Consider the following 19024-nt stretch of genomic DNA (forward strand, 5'->3'; position numbering starts at 1 on the left):
AATGAATGCACTTCAATGCAAGGGAGTTTCGTGACTTGAATTGAAGTGCATTTGATGCATTTGTATGTAAATATGTAAATATTCGATGCGTTCGATTTTTTACATTTATGCCATATTTCGTGCATTGAATTGAATCAATTTACGGTAATTTGTGGGTTTAGATGACCTTAAACCAACTTCAAGTACAAATAAATACAAGCTGTCATACTTTAACCGTAAATTGCACGTCCACTTCTATTTTTGCGGTTTTTTGTTGACTTGAAAATTATAATACAGCAACCTGACCAATCAGCAATACAGCAATCTAACTGCTAGCACAAATTTAACTGATAGCTAAAATAGTCTTTTAAATATCCATCCTTCAAACTTAACCGCCTATGTCCAACAATGATCTACTAATTCGCTGTACATACTTTCAAACTAAAATTCATTTACAGTTACCGCAAAAGAAACGTCGACGTGAATGTTTACGTTTACCTTTTTGTTGTGAAGAGTCAAAACGTCATAATAGCAATATGAGGTCATAATAGCAATACAACTGAAGGACATAATTGATGCAAATGTCACACATGAGTGATTCAGTAATTTCAACAAAACATCTGCGCCTTGGGTTGGATTGGATTTATTCATTTGGAATAGCTGGTGTATCTAAGGGCATATATTACAAACACACATATATGATCAACAGGTCACATAAATTAGTTAGTGTTTTTGAACAACGGTGACGTATGCTCCCGCTTCGAACGCCTTCAGTCTTTGTACGCGACGTTTCCAAAATAACTGCAAAAAGCGGGTACCGGTTGTCATATTTTGATCGAATCTAACCTGGCGCGCAAAAATCAACACATTGTAATAAATTACAGCACCATGCAACAGTCGTGACGGCAATTAAACTGCAGCTTAATTGCTTTCGTAATTACACGCAATTAAATACACGCATTAAAAATCATGCGATTATGACGTAACATTAAACCTGCTTCCTGTTGTCGTTGAGTCAAAAAGATAAATTCCAAGAACAGTTAAAATTGTTTGAAAAATGTCACTTACTAAGTTAGTATGACTTAAGTCACGTCATGAGAACGTCATAGAACTATAGCGCGCGCAACGAAATTTGCATAATGCAATGTCAATGGACACTGTACGTTTAACAAACACATCAAACTATAAAAAGATCAAATTTGGAAGCACAATTAAAAGGATATATCCTGTTTTAACATCTAGTTATAACAAGTTTCACGATATTTGCTTTGCAGAATGGACCTTGTGCATGGCTGGTCTACACTCTACAGTAAGAATCTAGTTTTTTGTGAGGGCACTGACACCTACGTGATAGTTCGAAGGCCAGATCTTGACTTTTTGTCTATTTTTCTAACAGAGCACAGCGCCCTCCACCATCTTTTCAGTTTGTTTTCGATTAGAGGAGAGTAGAGAATCGGGTTCAGCAAGCTATTAATCGGCAACAGCAAACCAACGGTCAGTATTTCAACGTCATCAAATAAGCGTACGTCACATACGCTTACGTAAGACATGACGCAAATCGGTATCCAGCACAAAAAATCTGTAAAGATTATTCTTGCGACCCGGGCCTGGACCTTCTTGTTTCGGGAGTGAACTTGTTCTATATTTAACGAACTCTTTGCTGTTATAACGCACACGACAATATTACCTACGACCATAAATATGAACGCCGCTAAATTTATGGTGACCACGGAAATCGAATATGCCCAGAAGTTGTCATAAGGGGAGACGAAAAGACGCGGCATACACACGCTGCTGGTGCTCCCGTAATAACCAATAACTCCGATAGGAGCGAATTCCGGGAAATTTTGCTTGAGGAAATCTTCAGACGACTTTAAGTTATCTCGGGACAGTTCAATCGTTTTGTTGGTGAGGGCGGCCAGTCGACACGCAAACTCAATGAGATAGCCACGAACGACTGTGTCCCGGTTGGAGAAAGCCGATGTTCGAGTCACAAGCTTTGGCTTGAAATAGGTGGCGGTGTTGGATGCCACCGTAATAGATAGTCCACATGCCCAGGCAGCAACGATTGCCGTCGTCCAAACGGTTCTGTTAGCTCTCCTCGCTTTGAACGGATGCAGAACGGCGTATAAACGATGAGCGGTCAAGATTGTCATGATAAAGCAGGAAGTTTGGCTGGAAATCATGCACAGACTTCCCGCCAAAGAACAGAGCACGCCCGTGCGCCACGCGTAGTCGCACTGTGAATACCTCCCGGATAATTCAATGGCTTTAGCGGAGATTATGACCAAATAAACACCCATTAAACAGTCAGAAACAGCAAGACTGAAGATGAACATGTTAGTGCATTTACTGACGCTGTTTTGATCTTTTTGACGCAGTTGAACGACCGAAAGTATGGCCACGTACAGGTTGCCGATTATAATGGAAAAGCCGGCAATTGAAAACCAGGCGAGTAACGGGATGTTAGCTATCATCTCGGTGGCTGATGAAAAAATAGTCGGTTTAAATTCATCCGATCCGTCGATGCAGTCTTGCTTGCCGTCGAGACGCGCCGTCAGTGGAATCGACACAAACCCGCCCATTCTCGTATCGCAGTAGTATCGGTCGTCACAATCGACTTCGTCGCTGTAGTCATCGCAGTTGACTAATCCGTCACAATGCTGCTTCGCGTCGATGCTGACTTTCGTACCGGCCTGGCATTCGAATCTCATCGGGCAATCGTGTTCATCAAAACCTTGAGGACAGTTTGAGTCGTTCAGATGGCGCCACGCCTCGTCCGCGAAACCGTCACAATACCGATCGCCGATGGGGTAAACGAAGCGGCACGGATCGCTGCAGAAACGCGGGGTGTTGGGGCAAGAAATGCATTCGTCACTGAAGTCGCTGCACTCGGGCCTTCCATCGCATTGCCGGGCCAGGGTATTTCCCCATTTGGTCGAGCAATAAATTTCCTTTGGGTTTCGATCTGAAGAAGATTCGCCGCCGCCAAACTGCGCAGTGGACGCATTGAACGCTCTGGCATTGTCAACAAATATGACTCGACAGTAGTCTGGCACGTGATGTGCTTTAGAAAATCTCTTGAAGCATATCTCTAAAGAAATTCTGTCGCAAAGGCATTCGTCGGAGAGATCATAGCAGTCTATCTCACCGTCGCACACCTGCGCTGACGCAATAATCAGTCGGTTGTCAAGGCAACGAAAGCAATTACGGACGCCGTGTAAGAAGCATAAGTCCGACTGGTCGTAGCACTGTGCGTGAACGTCGTAAAGATTTTGTTGCGGCAAGACGCAGCGTACGGGAGAGGTGGGAACTGGCGAGCATTTGAAGCCAAACCCACCTTCGGCCTCGTCACTGGCGTCATCACAATCGTATATCCCGTTACAGAAGTTGTAACCCAGCACCAGACTTCCGTCGCTGCATTCCATGATTTCGTTACACGACGATTTTATGCCGTTCACTTCAGGACAGAACGACGTGCAAAGAACATCGGATGTGACGTTATTGGCGTCTGCTTCTCGTGACGTGATGTTGTGACAACTGGAAGAATCGCACCATGGCGCGTGGCAAAAGTTCTGATTTTCGAGCCTATACAAGTGCACCTGGCAGGTGCCACACTGTACCTTGTCGTGGCGTTTGATGTACGTCTCGTCGCTGCCACTTTCGCAGTCGAGCTTCCCGTCGTTAATGAGTTCCCTGGAGATGCAGCCCTCTTCCGCATCGCAAGTCGGGAAGTTGGAACGAAAGCAGAAACAAGCAACTTTGTCGTCTGGACAAGTACAATTTTGCTCGTCCGAGTAATCGCCGCAGAAAGGTTGAGCATCGCATCTCGCTAAAACAAGAACAAAGCGGTTTAAACTCGTTTTTTGAGCGCTGGTCAAGGATAACTTGGAACGAAATTACTTGACTTGGGAAAACAGATCGGAGAATGACGGCAAGTGTTGTTGCCTCGTTGATTGCAGTCGCATGGTAAGTTGTTGTTCCCTGGGCAGGGGTTAGCGCAGTCTCTTTCGTCGGTCCCGTCTTGGCAAGTCATCGCACCGTCGCAAATGTCTATAATTAATCGAAGTTAAAAAGAAATGAAAGAAAAACATAACAAACGTTTTGTCAAGCTTTATAATTATACGAAAGCGTGGCTACAATGACCCAAATAAACGATGTAGTGTAAAATGATAATTATAAAATCTACTTAAAGTATAGTAATAAAAAGCTTTCTATGTAGATCACCGTCCGGGCTGTAACAGATAGGACCAGCTCCGGTACAACTATAGTTTCCTTGGCGGTTACATTCGCAGGGCAGAGGCAAGTAAGTTGGACAGAGCATGGGGCAGAACTGTTCGTCTGTCCCGTCGGAACACTGCGCCATTCCGTCACAAACTTCTTTAATTAAAATAATGAAAGAATTATTGGTGACCCCGCCAAAACGATACTTACTGACCCGTGAGTTATATGATGTTTTTGATCGCCATTAAAAGAACCAACCTCCTTCGTGATAACAAGATTTTCCTTCCTGGCTGCAGCTGTAATTTCCGTTTTTATTGCAGTCGCATTTCATGAGCTTCTCCTGACAAGATGTCTCGGAACAAGCAAATTCGTCGCTTCCGTCGCGGCAGTCGACCTGACCGTTGCACCGGTGTGCTGACATTATGTACCGACCAGTGTCGCAACGAAAACCAGCGTCTGCGTCGCAGAAACCTCCATACTTGGAACAATAAATCTTTTGTGTCCACAACGATTTACAACCAGCACAACGTCACAAACAAAAGATGCCTATGTTGGCTGTACCTCGTCCCTGGCGGTTACGCAGGACTCCGAGCCGTCACAGACGTCACTCCGCTCAATACATTGGAACACTTCCCTACAATCTCGGTCACCTCGATCGCACAAGCTGCATTGAAACTGATCTGCTCCACAAAAACAGTCTTTTTCGTCCTCTCCGTTTGAGCAATCTGTTTCTCCGTCACAGACCCACAACCAAGGAACGCATTCGGATTCGTAAGTGAAGAGCTCGTCCGCAAATTCGCACGCGCAGTTAAATTGAGTTGGACCGCATCGCTGGTAATGATAGTGGCACCATTCTGTATGTTAAGCGTCAGGTTTTGGCTACTTTTATTCCAATTTGACAATGTAAATCAATGACAATGACATGGCTGCGATAAGCGTGAAAGTAAAATTTAACATATATAGGTTTCGTATCTATTAAAAGGGTAATTTGGAGTGAAAGTGTGTCGACATAAGAAGTCGTCGATATATGCCATTATTAGAAACGTATGTAAGACTTATACTTACGACGACTCCACATTTGGCCACAAGATGCAGAAAAAAGTCCCACGAGAAATAAAAATCCGATTTGTTTCATGTTGCTTAAATTTATAAAACAATTTTATTTTCAAATTTTAGTCCAATTTGTTTGCGTTTGATATAAATCACAAGGAGACCGTAAATGGTAACAATTAAAGACTACGAAGCTTTTGCTACATTTTTAAGTATGTTCTGGACTGGATTTGCGTGTTCCATGCATTTTGAGTACTGGGTAGTAAAGTAACCTATACTCCATTGTTCAGTGCAATTATGTCTGAACATGTCCCAGTCTGGTTGTCAATGCTTTCTATTCATTTTAATGATCATTATGTCAAAGTCTCGGCAGCAGAGCTGTGCATTATGCGAGTATCATTTTTGTAATACTCGAACGTTCACACGTATTAATGTTGGTCAACTATCAACTACTTAAGTCATGTTAGTCAACTATCAATTACTTCTAAACCATTCACCTTCCCATGAATGAGAATCTGATCTCACGACCTGTGCTCTTCGTAGCACGTAGCCTACAGTTTCTTACTTGAACTGCTTATTCTTATATAAACGCAACTTTCTATTCCAGATAGAAGTGTGCAAAATTAATTGTCATGGTAAAAAGTTAATAATAAATGCGAACCATCAACATTGCGCATTTGAGCCCCAGTCTCGACGCATCTGAGTCACGTGTGTGGTTCAATATTTTGCGCCACTGGCGCAAAATCGTGGCGCACGGATTACAATAGCTGTTGGCAAAAACTGCCCTTTTGTCAATAAGCAAGCGCCTAAATGCTTTACGTGGCAAATATTTCGCCAGTTGAGACATCTGCACAATAGCCGAAAATGAAACGTATTAACCTATGGGTTGTTATCTGGATTGATATAAAAGAACTGACAGACCTGCAACATGCGCACTACACAGTATTATTGTTTGCTTTTAATAACAGCACAAAATGTTTATGTATGTTTTTAATAATCCAAAACATAACGGAAATTGGTCAAATACCTTGAACAAAAATCAATAGCTATGATATGAGAGTTGCGGTCAAACAATGCAGATGGTAACAGATTAATGTAGAAAGCGAGAAAAAAGTCTTTCTGTTTAATTTGTTCTCTTTGTATACTGTAGGTATTAAATTCCTGTCCTTGCCGGAGAATTTTCATTTTTAATATTTGAGAGCTGTTAAATAAATTGGCAATTGAGTTCAGATATTTATCGTTTTTAGATCGATCAAATCAAACAAAGAATCATATGATAAAATTTTTTAACGTCTGGCTGTGGAGACCTCTAAAATTTTTTAAGAGATTGCGAGTTTTAAACACCAAATATTAATTTTCTGCTTTATACTTACAGAAGTAAACGGCTGGAAAAATTAAGAGGTTATTTTTAATCGTTGCCTAAAAAACACCTTAGAACACTGCCTACGACAATGAACCCTTTTTCGGGTCACAAACCGCCATGCTTAGTGTGTGGTAAGATTTTTACGATCGCCTGCACTTAACAATGGACATTGTCGACCCTTTTTAAATTACAAGCGCTCCGGGCATAACAGTGTAAAGATTTCGATCAGGTGAGTTACATATGAATTCCTTTACGAAATAAAGAAAAACTTGAAAAGTTGTCACCTAATTCTTACAGGAGCAAGTGTCGTTAACGCCTTGCCATTACATTACAACGGTGTAGCGCCACCGTGTGTACAACGCATGACGCGAGCAATAAGCTATTAATGAGAGGCCAGCGCTCCTCGGTGACAATAAAAATCTCTTGACTGCCTTTAGACACAAATTAGCTTTAAGACCATCTAACCAGGTTATTTGCATTACACGTGGATTTTATGAGCACCGTGTTTTGTTTATCAACGCGTACTGCAAATTTCACTAATGAATATATACACCTCCTTGTTATGTCTTTATAAAGCTGTTCTCATGATGCACTTTATTCGACATGACAATGAACTTTGCAGGTTTTTCTGGAGCGCTATTTGCTGATTTATGAAGTTGTGTGATATGCTCAATTGCTGTGATCAGGATACAAATACAAGCATCTTCTATGTTCACTGTACAGTGGTGTAGAATGTAGATATTGCGAGTTTTACTTGCATGGACGAGGCTGCATGTGACTGAGAAAACTACAACACTGCTGATCACTCCAATAGATATTGGAATGTATACACTCTTTATATTCAATGCGTTAACAACAACAAATGTAAGCTTAGATCACAGCAAACACCAAAGTTTGTTATTTGGTGAAAAACAGAACCTGCTACTTACTCGTAAAAACCCTTTTTTGATTTTGATCCTACATCAAAATCGTGCGTAATAAATTACCTGAATGGGAACTTTGTAAAGGTTTCAAAGAGTTGGACTGCATTTTGTGGGCCCAGTTTCTGAACGTGTTACAGCCACAACACATCTGGATTCACCACACCCAAATAAGAAGAAATGAGAAAAAATACTTGAAAAAAAGTTCACTAAATAGCCAAAGTCATCCAATAATGTTATTTCTCGGCTGAGTCATTCCCCTCAGGACTTCATTTGCGGCGTACCTCAGAGTCTGCGGCTTGCATTCTTCTTCGATCCAGTTAATCGCGCCAAGTGAGAGTTTCTCGAAATCTTCTGGTGAAACTGTGGAACTGAATGACCTGAACAGTTTTTCCATTAACTCTTGGAAGACTCGGAATTTAACATCCTCTGAAATCTTTTCATTCATGCTATTGTGCGCACTTTGCTGTTTCACGATCTGTTCGTACCCCGTCTTCATTATCGTCAAGGCAACTTTCTCTTTTCGGAGTTTGTTCACTTCCTCAGCCTGCTTCTTCTTCTGTTGCTGCAAGTACTCGACGTAGGACAATGTTCTCTGCAGAACGACAGCCTTGCTCAGTTTCTGTGACGACACACCATCGTTTTGTGCTGTCAAGTTCGGAACTAACCCTTGAAGATTGTCATATCTGAGAAATATGGAAGTATTAGATGTTACCACCCTGCTGTCGTTGTGATTTTATCAACCGTGCAGTACGTGTGGTTGCAGTTGTTAGATGCCACAAAATAATTTTTACTGTGGACTGCTGTCATAGTGAAATGCTGAATTATTAGGTACACTTCAGTGGTTCATATTGTTTTACAGAAGTTTTCAAACGTATCAGGTGTCATGCTAATAATAATATCCCAAATTCTATTGTGTGTATAAGGTTTATGTATATAATGGAAAATTTGAGATGGAGTAAGTTCAAGAAAATGGACAATATCCTTGCGGTGTAGCCCATGAAATGATACATGCAGTTTTTGACAAAATATCAGGCATATAACGGCACATATATTGGCATCATGGCATCAATCACAGCCTTTTGTCTGTAAATATAACGTTAGCATTCAAACAACTTTGCTTTGTTTCATAAAAACAGGAATGCACATGGATAAACCAAATGCTTGCGTTTGCCACACTTTCGACTACGTCATCTCATCCTTACCCTTTCCTGATTGCGTCTCTGCGCTTCTTTTCAGCCTGAGTGTGTGCCTCACGTCTCCTTTCCTTATAAGTTTGAACTTTATCCTGCCCTTCATCATCTTCCTCATCTGTGTTCGGAACTGAGGATGCTGCACTGGAAGGATTGGAAATTTGCATCATGTTCGATGAGCTGGAAATGTCGATATCCAGAGCGCACGATGATTCATTCAGCTGATCAAAGCTCGAATCGATGTAGCTTGACCCTGCCATTTTGGGCCTTTGTATATGTATCAGATATGTATACGTCAATGCATTGATTTTAAATTAGACACTTATGTTACAAGTAGAAATCACAATGAATCTGAAAACACCGCGCATTAACTATCAATGAACATATATCGAAAGAGAAAACAAAAGTTCGATTATTGCTGTAAGACTAAGCTAGACTGATTTCAAAATTTTAAGAAACAGCAGTAATGTTAGCGGATAGACCAGACAGCAGAGTTTGGCTAAGGCACATTTAATACTGCTTGTCGTGAGCTTCAGTGGCACACTTCTAGCACACAATCTAATTTTACTCTCTAATCGGTGATAACTTCAACTGATTTATAAATGTGAAATACGACTTTGCGTTTGTGGTACCTAAAAAAGCAAGACACCACAATGCTTTGCATAAAACACAAAGTAAGGACATAATCATAGCAGGGAAAAAGTTCCAAGCAGACTTTGAAAAATGTTTCCAATCATCGAAAAATAACAAATGAGCAAGGTTGGCTGAATGAATCATAAATTCAGCCATCATTAGAGATGTATATTTTAGAATATCAAATCCTTGAGAACCAAATCCCAAACTATTCAGTTCTGATTTTTGGAACCGATATTATTCTGACTACAACTATTGCACACAAAGGTTTTGATTTACGTCGTATAATCTTTGGGAAGAAGATTATTATACGCGATTTCACTCAAAGCGATGCTTACTACTCCACACAATTGCTAAAAGTATTTAACCGTGATGGCAATTAATGCATGGAAGGAGAAAAGGCAGCAAGTGTATGTGCGATGACAGCAGCGTTTGTGATAAGAGGAACGCAAACGCAATGATCATTGTTGAAAAAGGCAATCAAGGAAAATTTGAGCACCTCTAAACGATTTATTTTTAAAAGCACACTTGTATAGAATGACGTGTAAGTTGGTTTTCAATTACATCTTGCTTTTATAAATTTTTTATTACGTTGGGTTTATTCAGATTTGCACAGTGATGCACGATTCACTGCAACGTTACAATGAGAAAAAAGTCCACGTAGCTCGGCTTTAAGTTACGAAACTATTCGAATAAATATCATGAACTTGTAAGAAGTTCCACCTTAGCAGACAAAACAAAACTACTCGCCGATACTACAAAGCCGTCTTTCGATCACGACAGACGATATCAGAATGCAGTTACGATATTAGAAGCCAACATTTCTCGAGGTCGCTTAATAGTATTGCGGACAAAGATGCACGTGATAAAACAAAAACGGAAATGAAGTTGACCAGACGTTGCAAATAAAGATTAAGTCTATAAATCTTTATGCTCACGATTTCTTGCTTTTCATATAATTAATTTATTACCGCTGTTAAAAATTGTGACTAGTTTTGAAAGATCCGTGTAATTTGAGGTCAAAGGTTGACGTCGTTTGTTAAAAGAAAAGTAACTAAAGTAAAAAAATAATGAGCATTCAAACGGCGACTTTGTACTATGGATCCCACAGGGGTTTTGCTTGGGCGCCTCTTCCGTTTGCTTAATTTTGCCCGCCAGGAAGGAAAGTGTTTAAATTAAACAAGCGTCAACCTTTTTAGTCAAAAATCTGTATGAATTCATACTTAATTGTTTTATTTAGATAAATTTACTTTACTCATAGCATAGTTTAAAGAGGTAGTGACGTTATCATAAAAACGGCTGTTATTGTAGTACAGTAGCTTGCTGTTTTCAAATTAACACCCTGCTATTGACTGCTTACTGCTCAACATGTTGCTGTTCTTGATGTAATGAACAGCAGACTGTCATTGCTCAAGTAGCACCCTGCGGTAATCGGTTGCTGCTGAAAATTAGACAGCTCACTGTTTGTATATATCCAGGGTGTGCAAGGGTATCAAGACGTGAACATAAGCTACGCTATCCACTCACCCACACAATCAAACTTTAATTATATGTATTCAAATATATGAAACATAAACAATATTCTTTTCTAAAAGTCGATGTACATTTTTCTTGAAAAATTCCAGATCAGCTACTCACTTTTTTGAAAACTAGCCTGCTACTGAGCATGTCACCAACAGCAGTCTGTCTGTTAGTGAGTCAGCAAGCAGTAGCAGGGAGCTAGCTATTGGAATACTGTAGGGTGCTATCTAACAATAGCACCTGTACTTTTGATTATGACCCTGCCTCCTAATTTCGATGAAAATCAATGAAAACTTATCGGGTCCACGACCACAGAATTTCTTGATAAGGTGTCATGTTACGATAGGTAAATTTATTGGCTAGTTACAATTACAAGACTTAGCCTGGATATGAACTGAAGAAAGTTTGAACATGTGCCCACTTGGCTACCCGTTGAACACCTGCACACTTGAGTTACCAGGTCATGAATCCTGCCATGAAATACAAACCGACTTGCAATCACGTTGACTGGTAAGTACGGTAGTTTTCGATGAGAAATCGTGCTTGCAAAGATGCAGGTTTTGGCTTGATGGCGTGCACTGAAGCTTCAGTTTGTTGTTTGCTTATTACAAGTTGGCGTTCAAACCACTTGATGTCGTTGATGAATTTTGTGCAGCTGCTACACCTTCCAATATGTCCTGATGCGGAGTAGGCAGTAGCCTATTAGGCTAGATCGGGCTTATACACAGTTACCAAAGTAAAGCCAGCCCGACTTTTTCCAACCCGACTCGTTTGCGTCGTGGCCTCTACAATTTATGGCATGTAACAAAATCATTTCAAGCAAAGCTGGATATGAAAAAAAACGCAATAAAGTATATCTGTTGGCAACAAAACCGCTTAAACTAAAAATATACGGCTTATCTTGCCGGTTCATCCTTTAATTCCATACAAATAGTTAGTAGAATTGTATAGACAGATACAAATATTTAATAAAATAAACAAAAATGTATAGATATACAAATAGTAGAATTGTTCACCAGATTCAGTCAGCACGCGCCGTTAATGGCCCAAGGACAACAACGGCGCATTACAACGGTAGCGGCGGAGCGCGTTTGGGCATCGAACACTGGCCGCAATATTACCAGCCCGCTAGCAACTAGCCTAACCACTCGGTTACCGACTCGATAAACTACTATACTTTCGCCAGTATTCTGCTTTACCTTACCAGTAATGTCCTGATACAGTATTATATTCTAGCCAAGCGGTATTCAGACAAAAGACAGTACATTCGACAGAAATCGAACAGGAACTATGTTAAATGGCCAATAAAAAAATCGTCAAACAAGAAGGGGGAATCCTAATTATGTGGCGTCAAGTAGAAGCCACATATAAATACATAAAACGAATAATCCTTGTTCAAAGAGCTATCTATCTCTATGAATACCCAGCGAAAAAAACAACTAAAAATTAGGGATGTAGAGGAGTCGTAGTGCTGGCCATTCTTTGCTCTCTGATTAAAATAATGAGTCCACCGGGCAAAAAGTTACACTCTTAACTCTAAAAAATTGACCATACGATACGTAACGTTTTGTGGGGTTTTCTGCCACAATAAATGCCATCTTCTGTCGCTATGTAACCAAATTTCTTCCCGATTTCAGTGATGATGACATTTACAGAGATGTTTATTGCATAACGCCATATTTGCCAGAAGTATATTCTCAGTTCACAACTAAATTGTTACCATATGGAAGAATAATTGATTGACAACCTGATTGGTGAACATGTTCATCTGCAAGGTTGATCTCGCAATAAGCGCATTGTCATGCTGAAAATACCCGTTTTGATTGACATTTATTTGTTTTATTGAAGATTGTCTTGTTGAAATTAACACCTAACCTGTAAACCTTGAGTTAAAAATCACGACAATTTCCTGTTGTAATAAGCGCATTGCGCGTCAAGATGAATCCTGTTTCTTTAGTTAATTCAGTGTATGTATGTTGGTCCTTGTGTTATCCTTGGTTAATCATGTTATTCAAACATTGAATTCTCAAGCGACATATTTTACCCTGTTATGAGTGTTTTCAAGTAGCATCACATTTTACAGTGTATGAAGTTAGATGGTACTTGTGGTAAAGAACCTCGGTGACGTAGAATATGTTACATAGCTATACGTAGCAGGATGAAAATAACATGGCTTTCACTGATTGGCTGATATAAAAACTTCGGCTTGGTTCAAATCGCCCTACGCTTCTCTTCCCTGCTAGCTAATTCGTCATTCAATTGAAGTGAATGCTCTATTCGGATTAGAAAATGGATATGAAATTGTTTCTGATGTGACTACGACTACATTTTGGAAAATATAACAATTTAGACTTTATGAATGTTGTGCTGATTTAAAGAAACAATCAGAGATAGCATATGCAACGGAGTCAAAGATAAAATAGTCAAAGAGTTCTAGAATAAAGACTAAAACCTTGGGCTTTAGGCCAACATAAAACAATCCACATCGCCTTCCCCACAATAGATAGATAGAAAAAGATGTGTGAACAATCTGTTAAAATGATCTAATAGTGTTGAAAGATGCATATTAAATACGACGCATAAAAAACAAATCACTAACGATACATTATAAATAGGGATGTGCCGCGAGGAAGATTATTCGGGTTCGTGCGAACCCGAATATCATGAAGGTCGACACGAACGAATCCCGAATCTATTCGTATTAGAACCAAACAATAAAATTTCCTCCAAAAGTTGTCAAGTCTTGCTTCTAAAATGACGTAATCGATAAACAATTCGCTTTCTTTCGAAAAATAGTGTTTAAAAAACGATCGAAGTAGCAAAATCGCGTGGAAAACGACCTTCATTGTAAAAAATGCTGACTCTAGTTTAGCATTGTCGGGAAACTAGATCATCATTTTTTACGAAAGTCAGTAATTTTATAAGTAATACTGTATTCGGGTTCGCCATTGTTGGTATTCGTGTTCGCCCGAATCTTCCATAAAGGCGGTATTCGGCGAATCTATTCGGGTTTGGGTTCGTATCGGCCCATCCCTAATTATAAACACAACCTGCCAGGCAGTTACAAAAGACTTTGAAAGAACATATCGTAAAAATCACGCACGTGCAGTAGTTCTAGGTTTTAAATTTAAAAGTAAACTGTTTGTTGTTGTGTTGAACGGTGAAAACCTGTGATTGCTTGGATGGTGTCATCTTTGGAGGCACAGAAATGTCATCTAGTTGACAGGACGCAGGAGCAACAAATACAATAGAATGAGCACAAGAGTAGTTAGGCAAATGATACTAGATATTAACCCGAAATTAAAAACATAAAATTATAATGTAGTTAACTTTAGGTTGAAAAATATTCATCTACTAGTTTATCTGATATCGTACTTACCGTTTACGGAAATGTCGTTCGATGTAATCTTCTTTGGAGTCTGCTCAAGACCCTGCGCAAGTTAAAAGCATAATTATTGAAAGTTCAGTTATTCTTGCCTTTGACAGCAGTAGCACATAAGTTGGTATATAACCTTGAAAATGTTGGCAGAATTTCGAATTGATTCGATTAATACTTTTTGAGGGACTTGTTTGTGAGCTTTTATGGCAGCATCTTCCGGTTTAACGTTCTCAATGTCAACAAATCTTTCCACCTGTTTGTGATGTAAGGGAAATAACAATATACAGCACTTAACAAAAAATAGGCATTCAGCTAGACATGCTTTGAAAGAGCATGACAAGTGGCTTAATACTTACTGGCAGTTTCAGCTTTTTGGCTTCCTCTAACATGGATGGACTCAAAATAGGGGCAGTTGACTTGTGTTTGCGATTAACAGTTTCAGTTTCATCCTTCTCGTTAGAAGGTGTAAACTCAGCCACTTCTACTCTTGTGAATGGCCTGCATTAATAACAAACAGTTAGGATAAGAACAGTGTAGTTATAATATTAACCACTATTATTAGATACAGACAAAGTTGTTCATCAACTGGGATAGTTTACTTGGTAAAATAAGTATTGTCAGTTATTGCTATTAGGTTAGGAATTGGCAATATAAAATATAATAAAAATAGTAACTTGTCACCTGTTTATGATAGTCATGCTCTTTGTTGCAAAATTCAAGGCACGCTGGGTGTCAAATATGGACGACATCTCAGGTGACAAGTTGACCACCATACATGTGTGCGAAGAGCCACCGAGCGAGTCCTGCATGAAGAGTCAGGACTTTTATGAGATGACTAAGTTACTGATATGGATATCACTAAAAGTATCCTTCCTTTAAGTAACTAAAAAAGAAGTTTAAAGTTGACTTTAGTTATTTTAAATCGGCTGAGGATCGGTTTCAAATTGAACAAGATACAAGTTACGTGAACCAGTATGTGTGTTGACCAGACACACTGACCAATCAACCAGAATAGGTCACTTCAGATATACTACTTTTGTATAATGGTAAAATATTGCTTGGAAATATTTGGTTCAATAGATTTGGAAACAAGATAGTGATCTCATCAAGCATAAAACGATAATTTTGGAGAAACAAACTTTTGCACTTGACAATTTTACCTGCAAAAGCCTGGTGAGTTTGCTGTCTCTGTATGGGACTCTTTGCTGGTTATTCTTGTTCAGGGCAATGACAACTTTCCCCAGAACATGCAGAGATGTGTTTATCGCACTCGACTCTTTTAACCTCACACCTCTGTTGCCGGTCTGTCGGTTGTCTTCAGAGCCCGCGAGATCGACAATTGAAAGTTTTGCTGTTTTCCTCAGAAAAGGAGCTTTTCTTTCCTGTGTTGTTAGCTGATTGTGAGAAAGTAATTCGGTTAAACTATGCTTGAATTTATCTGAAAGGCTGTGATACTACTGAAATGATACACATTCCGTCTAAAAAAACGTATCTTTGAACTGTAGTTCATTGACGGCAGCAGAAAGTAATTCTTTAGAAATTGGAGTATCAGTGAATCTTTTCAAAAGAATAAGTACTAAACTTAATACAATTCACAAACGTTCCCACCTTGACAATAAGAATTGTGTGAGACCGGCTAGACCTTTCATTCAAGCTTGTTTTCGCCATCCTTCGTTGATGACTTGCTGGTACGAAATATTTCTCAAAATCGTTGAAATTTTCCACTTTGATTTCTGTAATTCCAGGGATCAGAATATTTCCACAGTTATCTTGACGAAGTGAGAATAATTTTTTTCGATCACCCAACAAGTCATGCACCTGAAAATGTGATAAAATATTCACTGTAGAGCTTTTTTATTTTAATCTAGTTGACCTGCCGTGGTGAAAAGATGCGGTTGGATTAACAAGACTTCATAAAACTTTTATCTTATCTCTATGGCACAAATTCTGGACAAACTGAAAGAGAATTGGTTAAACTCACATTTTCCTGGTAGATTTCAATGTATGACATTGAGAATGTGGCCGTTATATTCGATGACGAACAATTCTTCCTGGTTCTGGCAAACAAATGACGAAGCGTTCTCGGAATAAAACCAGGTGTCTCGTCACTACCAAGGATGGTAAAAGTCTTTCCTGAAAAAGTTTTGTCAGTTGTTAGGTTTCTTAGTTTTTACAGAAACAGTCATTGCAGCGCACTAAATTTTGCGGGAACATTCTATATTGCTTCCTAATTTAAAACTTCTCAACATCCACCATCCCGCTGCCCGAGCTTAACATCAAATTTTACAATATATGCATAAATATATATATATATGTTACATTTTACGACTACATATGTTCAATTTTTTGCATATTATTTCTCTTGTTTAAAACAACCACCCTCAAGAAACAGATTATGACTTAATTTGAAGGCCAATTTCAAATTTTCGCAAGTAACGTCCTAAAAGCGAAGTAATATCCCAAGGCTCTAAACCACTGGTCTTTGCACAGCGTACAAGCCAGCTTAGTTACATATAAGGTTAGGTGTATACAAAATCTATTTAGTGTACACAGGAATGCTATTTACCTGAGCCAGTAGGCCCATAAGCAAACACTGAAACATTTTGTACATCATCTGTAAAATGTGAAAGCAATGGTTGCAAGGCTGTGCCAAATACTTCTTCTTGGCTTGAATTTTCGCCGAAAACTTGTTGAAATTTGTAACTCACTGTTTCTTGGGTGTTTCTTAAATTAATCATCTGTACAAGATAGAAAGTGGTTTCTTTAAAGTTGCTACGCACTGGATGCTTCACAGAAGATTAAAAATACCAACATAAAAAGTTTGCTTTTACGTTACACTCCTTAAAACCAAAGCATCAGTGTTTGCCATAACAGGCAGAGCGCAAACTACGACGCTTCGCACAAAATTAACGATTGATTTCTTGAAAGAAATGTGATAGGACTAGATTTACACTCACCTCAATGGTGCTGTTGTCTGCGCTCCGAATGCAGGAATCCTCTGGTTCTTCATCAGGTTTATGAAACACCGGCCGAAATCTTAGATAAACATTTATCTTAGACATATTTTTACCAGAGTTTGGATCAACCAAGTCGCTGTGCAAAGATATTAGCATTTTACATTTCTGTGTGACTATTTCACAAAAAATAGGTCACACAGCCCATAGTAAAAGATAGGCGGTTAGAAGAATTGGTATGGAAAAAGTTAATTTTAGCTGTTTAGGGTTTAGTTGGATTTAGATTACAAGGTAGATTTAAGTTGGGTTGACAAGGAACTGTGAAAAATAGCTTCGAACGCTTGATTTTTTTCGGTAAAATTTTGGCAGCCTTTATATTAACATTGCTTCGGCATTTATATTAAAACCATCACAAAAGAAAAATAATCATCATGATAATGATCTAAGCACAAAATATATATTAAATTGTTGAGATAGCGACTCTTCAAAAACAAAATACAGTGCCAAGGTGGCCCCTGGCAGGATTCTTGGGATTTTCCTGTTGCCACAAAAATAAGCCTTAAATCTACAGCAACGTGCTTTGCTGGTAGACAGAAAAGGAAGATCTGAAATCTTGCTACCATACAACCTATCTTCAGTTGAGTCAAGAGAGTTATGAAAATGCAAAAAAAGCTGATATGCCTTTAATTCAATAAAGAAATGTTGTCTCCACACAAAAACCGCCATTGTGTATAAACGAATGAATGAATTTGAAGCCCACAAAAATAAGCCCTAGACAACCTCCTTGGAAGCATAAAACTTTAGTACAAATTTAAGATAAATGTAGTAGCTTTAATGGACAAAATTGGCCCCGGTTAATTCATGCAACGACTTCCATATATGGCAATACACAATTAACTACTTTGATAGAGTAATAGTTATATAATAGTGATCCGCATAAGAAATGTAAATCTTTCAAAAAAACATTTCAGTAAGTGTCAAATCCTCTAACTTCTAATTCTAAAATGAGATATATATGACAGAAATATAAGAGGTATAGCCTATACAACTATCACAGCTACACCCAACATATAGGAACACCATGCAAAAACAAACTAAAAATAACGCAAGCAAATACAAAAAAACCAAGTAGTGGTAAAAAGTATTTAAAAATCATGCAACAAACTACCAGTAGTCAACGCAAGTAATCTGTACTAACGAAATTCCAATGAAGACAGGTCGAGTAAATTTTAATTTCTGAAAATTGATGATGTCACGCCCATTGGTACCCTACTGATATCTGTAATTTGGTAATGGTGTAGCTAAGGCATTAAAGATCAGGCAATACCTACTGACTTACTCAAACTGGAATAGATTTGCTAATTAGCAACCTATTACCTAGGTGCCACACTTTCCACTATGGGAGTATATGTGAAAACCAAGCAATATAACCCTACCTATAACTGTTAGCTTGGGCTTTTTGGCTGTGCTAACCATTATTCATTGTTATCAAGTCATTTTTTATTTCATGCACGTAAAATGTTTTTGTGCTTTTGCTGCCATTCTCGTCAGTTGCTCGTTTGCGAAGTAATTAATTATGTTAAACCTTACAGCCTTATATATTGGTTAGCATTTTATTTTCGCTCTCCACACGCCACCAACATCAAAACAAACGATACGAAACAAATCATGGTTAAGCTAAGTATGTTGTGCCACTGAACACCATTTTCGAAGTTTCAGAAGGGTGGTAAAAACTAAAAACATATTCACAAACAAACAACCAACCTGGTTAGCCTATCCCAGTGGTCCACAAATACTTTTTTGCGCGA

At 38.9% G+C, this 19024-nt stretch overlaps 3 protein-coding genes across 5 annotated transcripts; all 3 read right to left on the bottom strand.

Moving 5' to 3' along the window:
- Positions 1-1322: 1322 nt before the first annotated feature.
- LOC143470671 (uncharacterized) lies at positions 1323-5649 on the bottom strand. Its single transcript, XM_076968936.1, has 6 exons — positions 5269-5649; positions 4765-5057; positions 4462-4681; positions 4207-4359; positions 3883-4032; positions 1323-3811 (listed from the first exon to the last, which is right to left on the bottom strand). Exons 1-6 carry the CDS (start codon positions 5336-5338, stop codon positions 1323-1325), a joined length of 3375 nt encoding a protein of 1124 aa, XP_076825051.1. The 5' UTR covers positions 5339-5649.
- Positions 5650-7412: 1763 nt separating this feature from the next.
- On the bottom strand, positions 7413-9079 carry LOC143471010 (max-like protein X). Of its 2 annotated transcripts, XM_076969327.1 has the most exons (3): positions 8742-9079; positions 8025-8222; positions 7413-7916 (listed from the first exon to the last, which is right to left on the bottom strand). In XM_076969327.1, exons 1-3 carry the CDS (start codon positions 8987-8989, stop codon positions 7760-7762), a joined length of 603 nt encoding a protein of 200 aa, XP_076825442.1. In that variant the 5' UTR covers positions 8990-9079; the 3' UTR covers positions 7413-7759. The 2 variants fall into 2 exon arrangements, with proteins under 2 accessions (XP_076825442.1, XP_076825441.1); XM_076969326.1 differs by having other exon boundaries at positions 7413-8222.
- Positions 9080-13234: 4155 nt separating this feature from the next.
- LOC143471162 (kinesin-like protein KIF22) lies at positions 13235-17658 on the bottom strand. Of its 2 annotated transcripts, none has more exons than XM_076969543.1 (10): positions 17220-17658; positions 16829-17000; positions 16244-16395; positions 15871-16080; positions 15423-15644; positions 14944-15065; positions 14619-14760; positions 14396-14515; positions 14263-14314; positions 13235-14098 (listed from the first exon to the last, which is right to left on the bottom strand). In XM_076969543.1, exons 1-10 carry the CDS (start codon positions 17373-17375, stop codon positions 13998-14000), a joined length of 1449 nt encoding a protein of 482 aa, XP_076825658.1. In that variant the 5' UTR covers positions 17376-17658; the 3' UTR covers positions 13235-13997. The 2 variants fall into 2 exon arrangements, with proteins under 2 accessions (XP_076825658.1, XP_076825657.1); XM_076969542.1 differs by having other exon boundaries at positions 15423-15656; positions 17220-17651.
- Between the last annotated feature and the right edge of the window lie 1366 nt (positions 17659-19024).

The sequence above is a fragment of the Clavelina lepadiformis genome, chromosome 9 (genome assembly GCF_947623445.1).
Source record: "Clavelina lepadiformis chromosome 9, kaClaLepa1.1, whole genome shotgun sequence".
In the NCBI taxonomy this organism is placed as follows: Eukaryota; Metazoa; Chordata; class Ascidiacea; order Aplousobranchia; family Clavelinidae; genus Clavelina; species Clavelina lepadiformis.

Bases quoted from the DNA above. Each gene is read 5' to 3' on its own strand.
- LOC143471162 (XM_076969542.1), bottom strand. From the start codon at position 17,375: ATGCTAATATCTTTGCACAGCGACTTGGTTGATCCAAACTCTGGTAAA. The intron at 17,001-17,219 runs GTGAGTGTAAAT...TATCTTGTACAG, and splicing joins CAGACAACAGCACCATTGAG to ATGATTAATTTAAGAAACAC. The intron at 15,066-15,422 runs GTAAAATTGTCA...CTCTTCATGCAG, and splicing joins AACTCACCAGGCTTTTGCAG to GACTCGCTCGGTGGCTCTTC.
- LOC143470671 (XM_076968936.1), bottom strand. From the start codon at position 5,338: ATGAAACAAATCGGATTTTTATTTCTCGTGGGACTTTTTTCTGCATCT. The intron at 5,058-5,268 runs GTAAGTATAAGT...CTTAACATACAG, and splicing joins TGGCCAAATGTGGAGTCGTC to AATGGTGCCACTATCATTAC. The intron at 4,360-4,461 runs GTTGGTTCTTTT...TTTTAATTAAAG, and splicing joins ATCTTGTTATCACGAAGGAG to AAGTTTGTGACGGAATGGCG.
- LOC143471010 (XM_076969326.1), bottom strand. From the start codon at position 8,989: ATGGCAGGGTCAAGCTACATCGATTCGAGCTTTGATCAGCTGAATGAA. The intron at 8,223-8,741 runs GTAAGGATGAGA...CATATTTCTCAG, and splicing joins AGAGACGCAATCAGGAAAGG to ATATGACAATCTTCAAGGGT.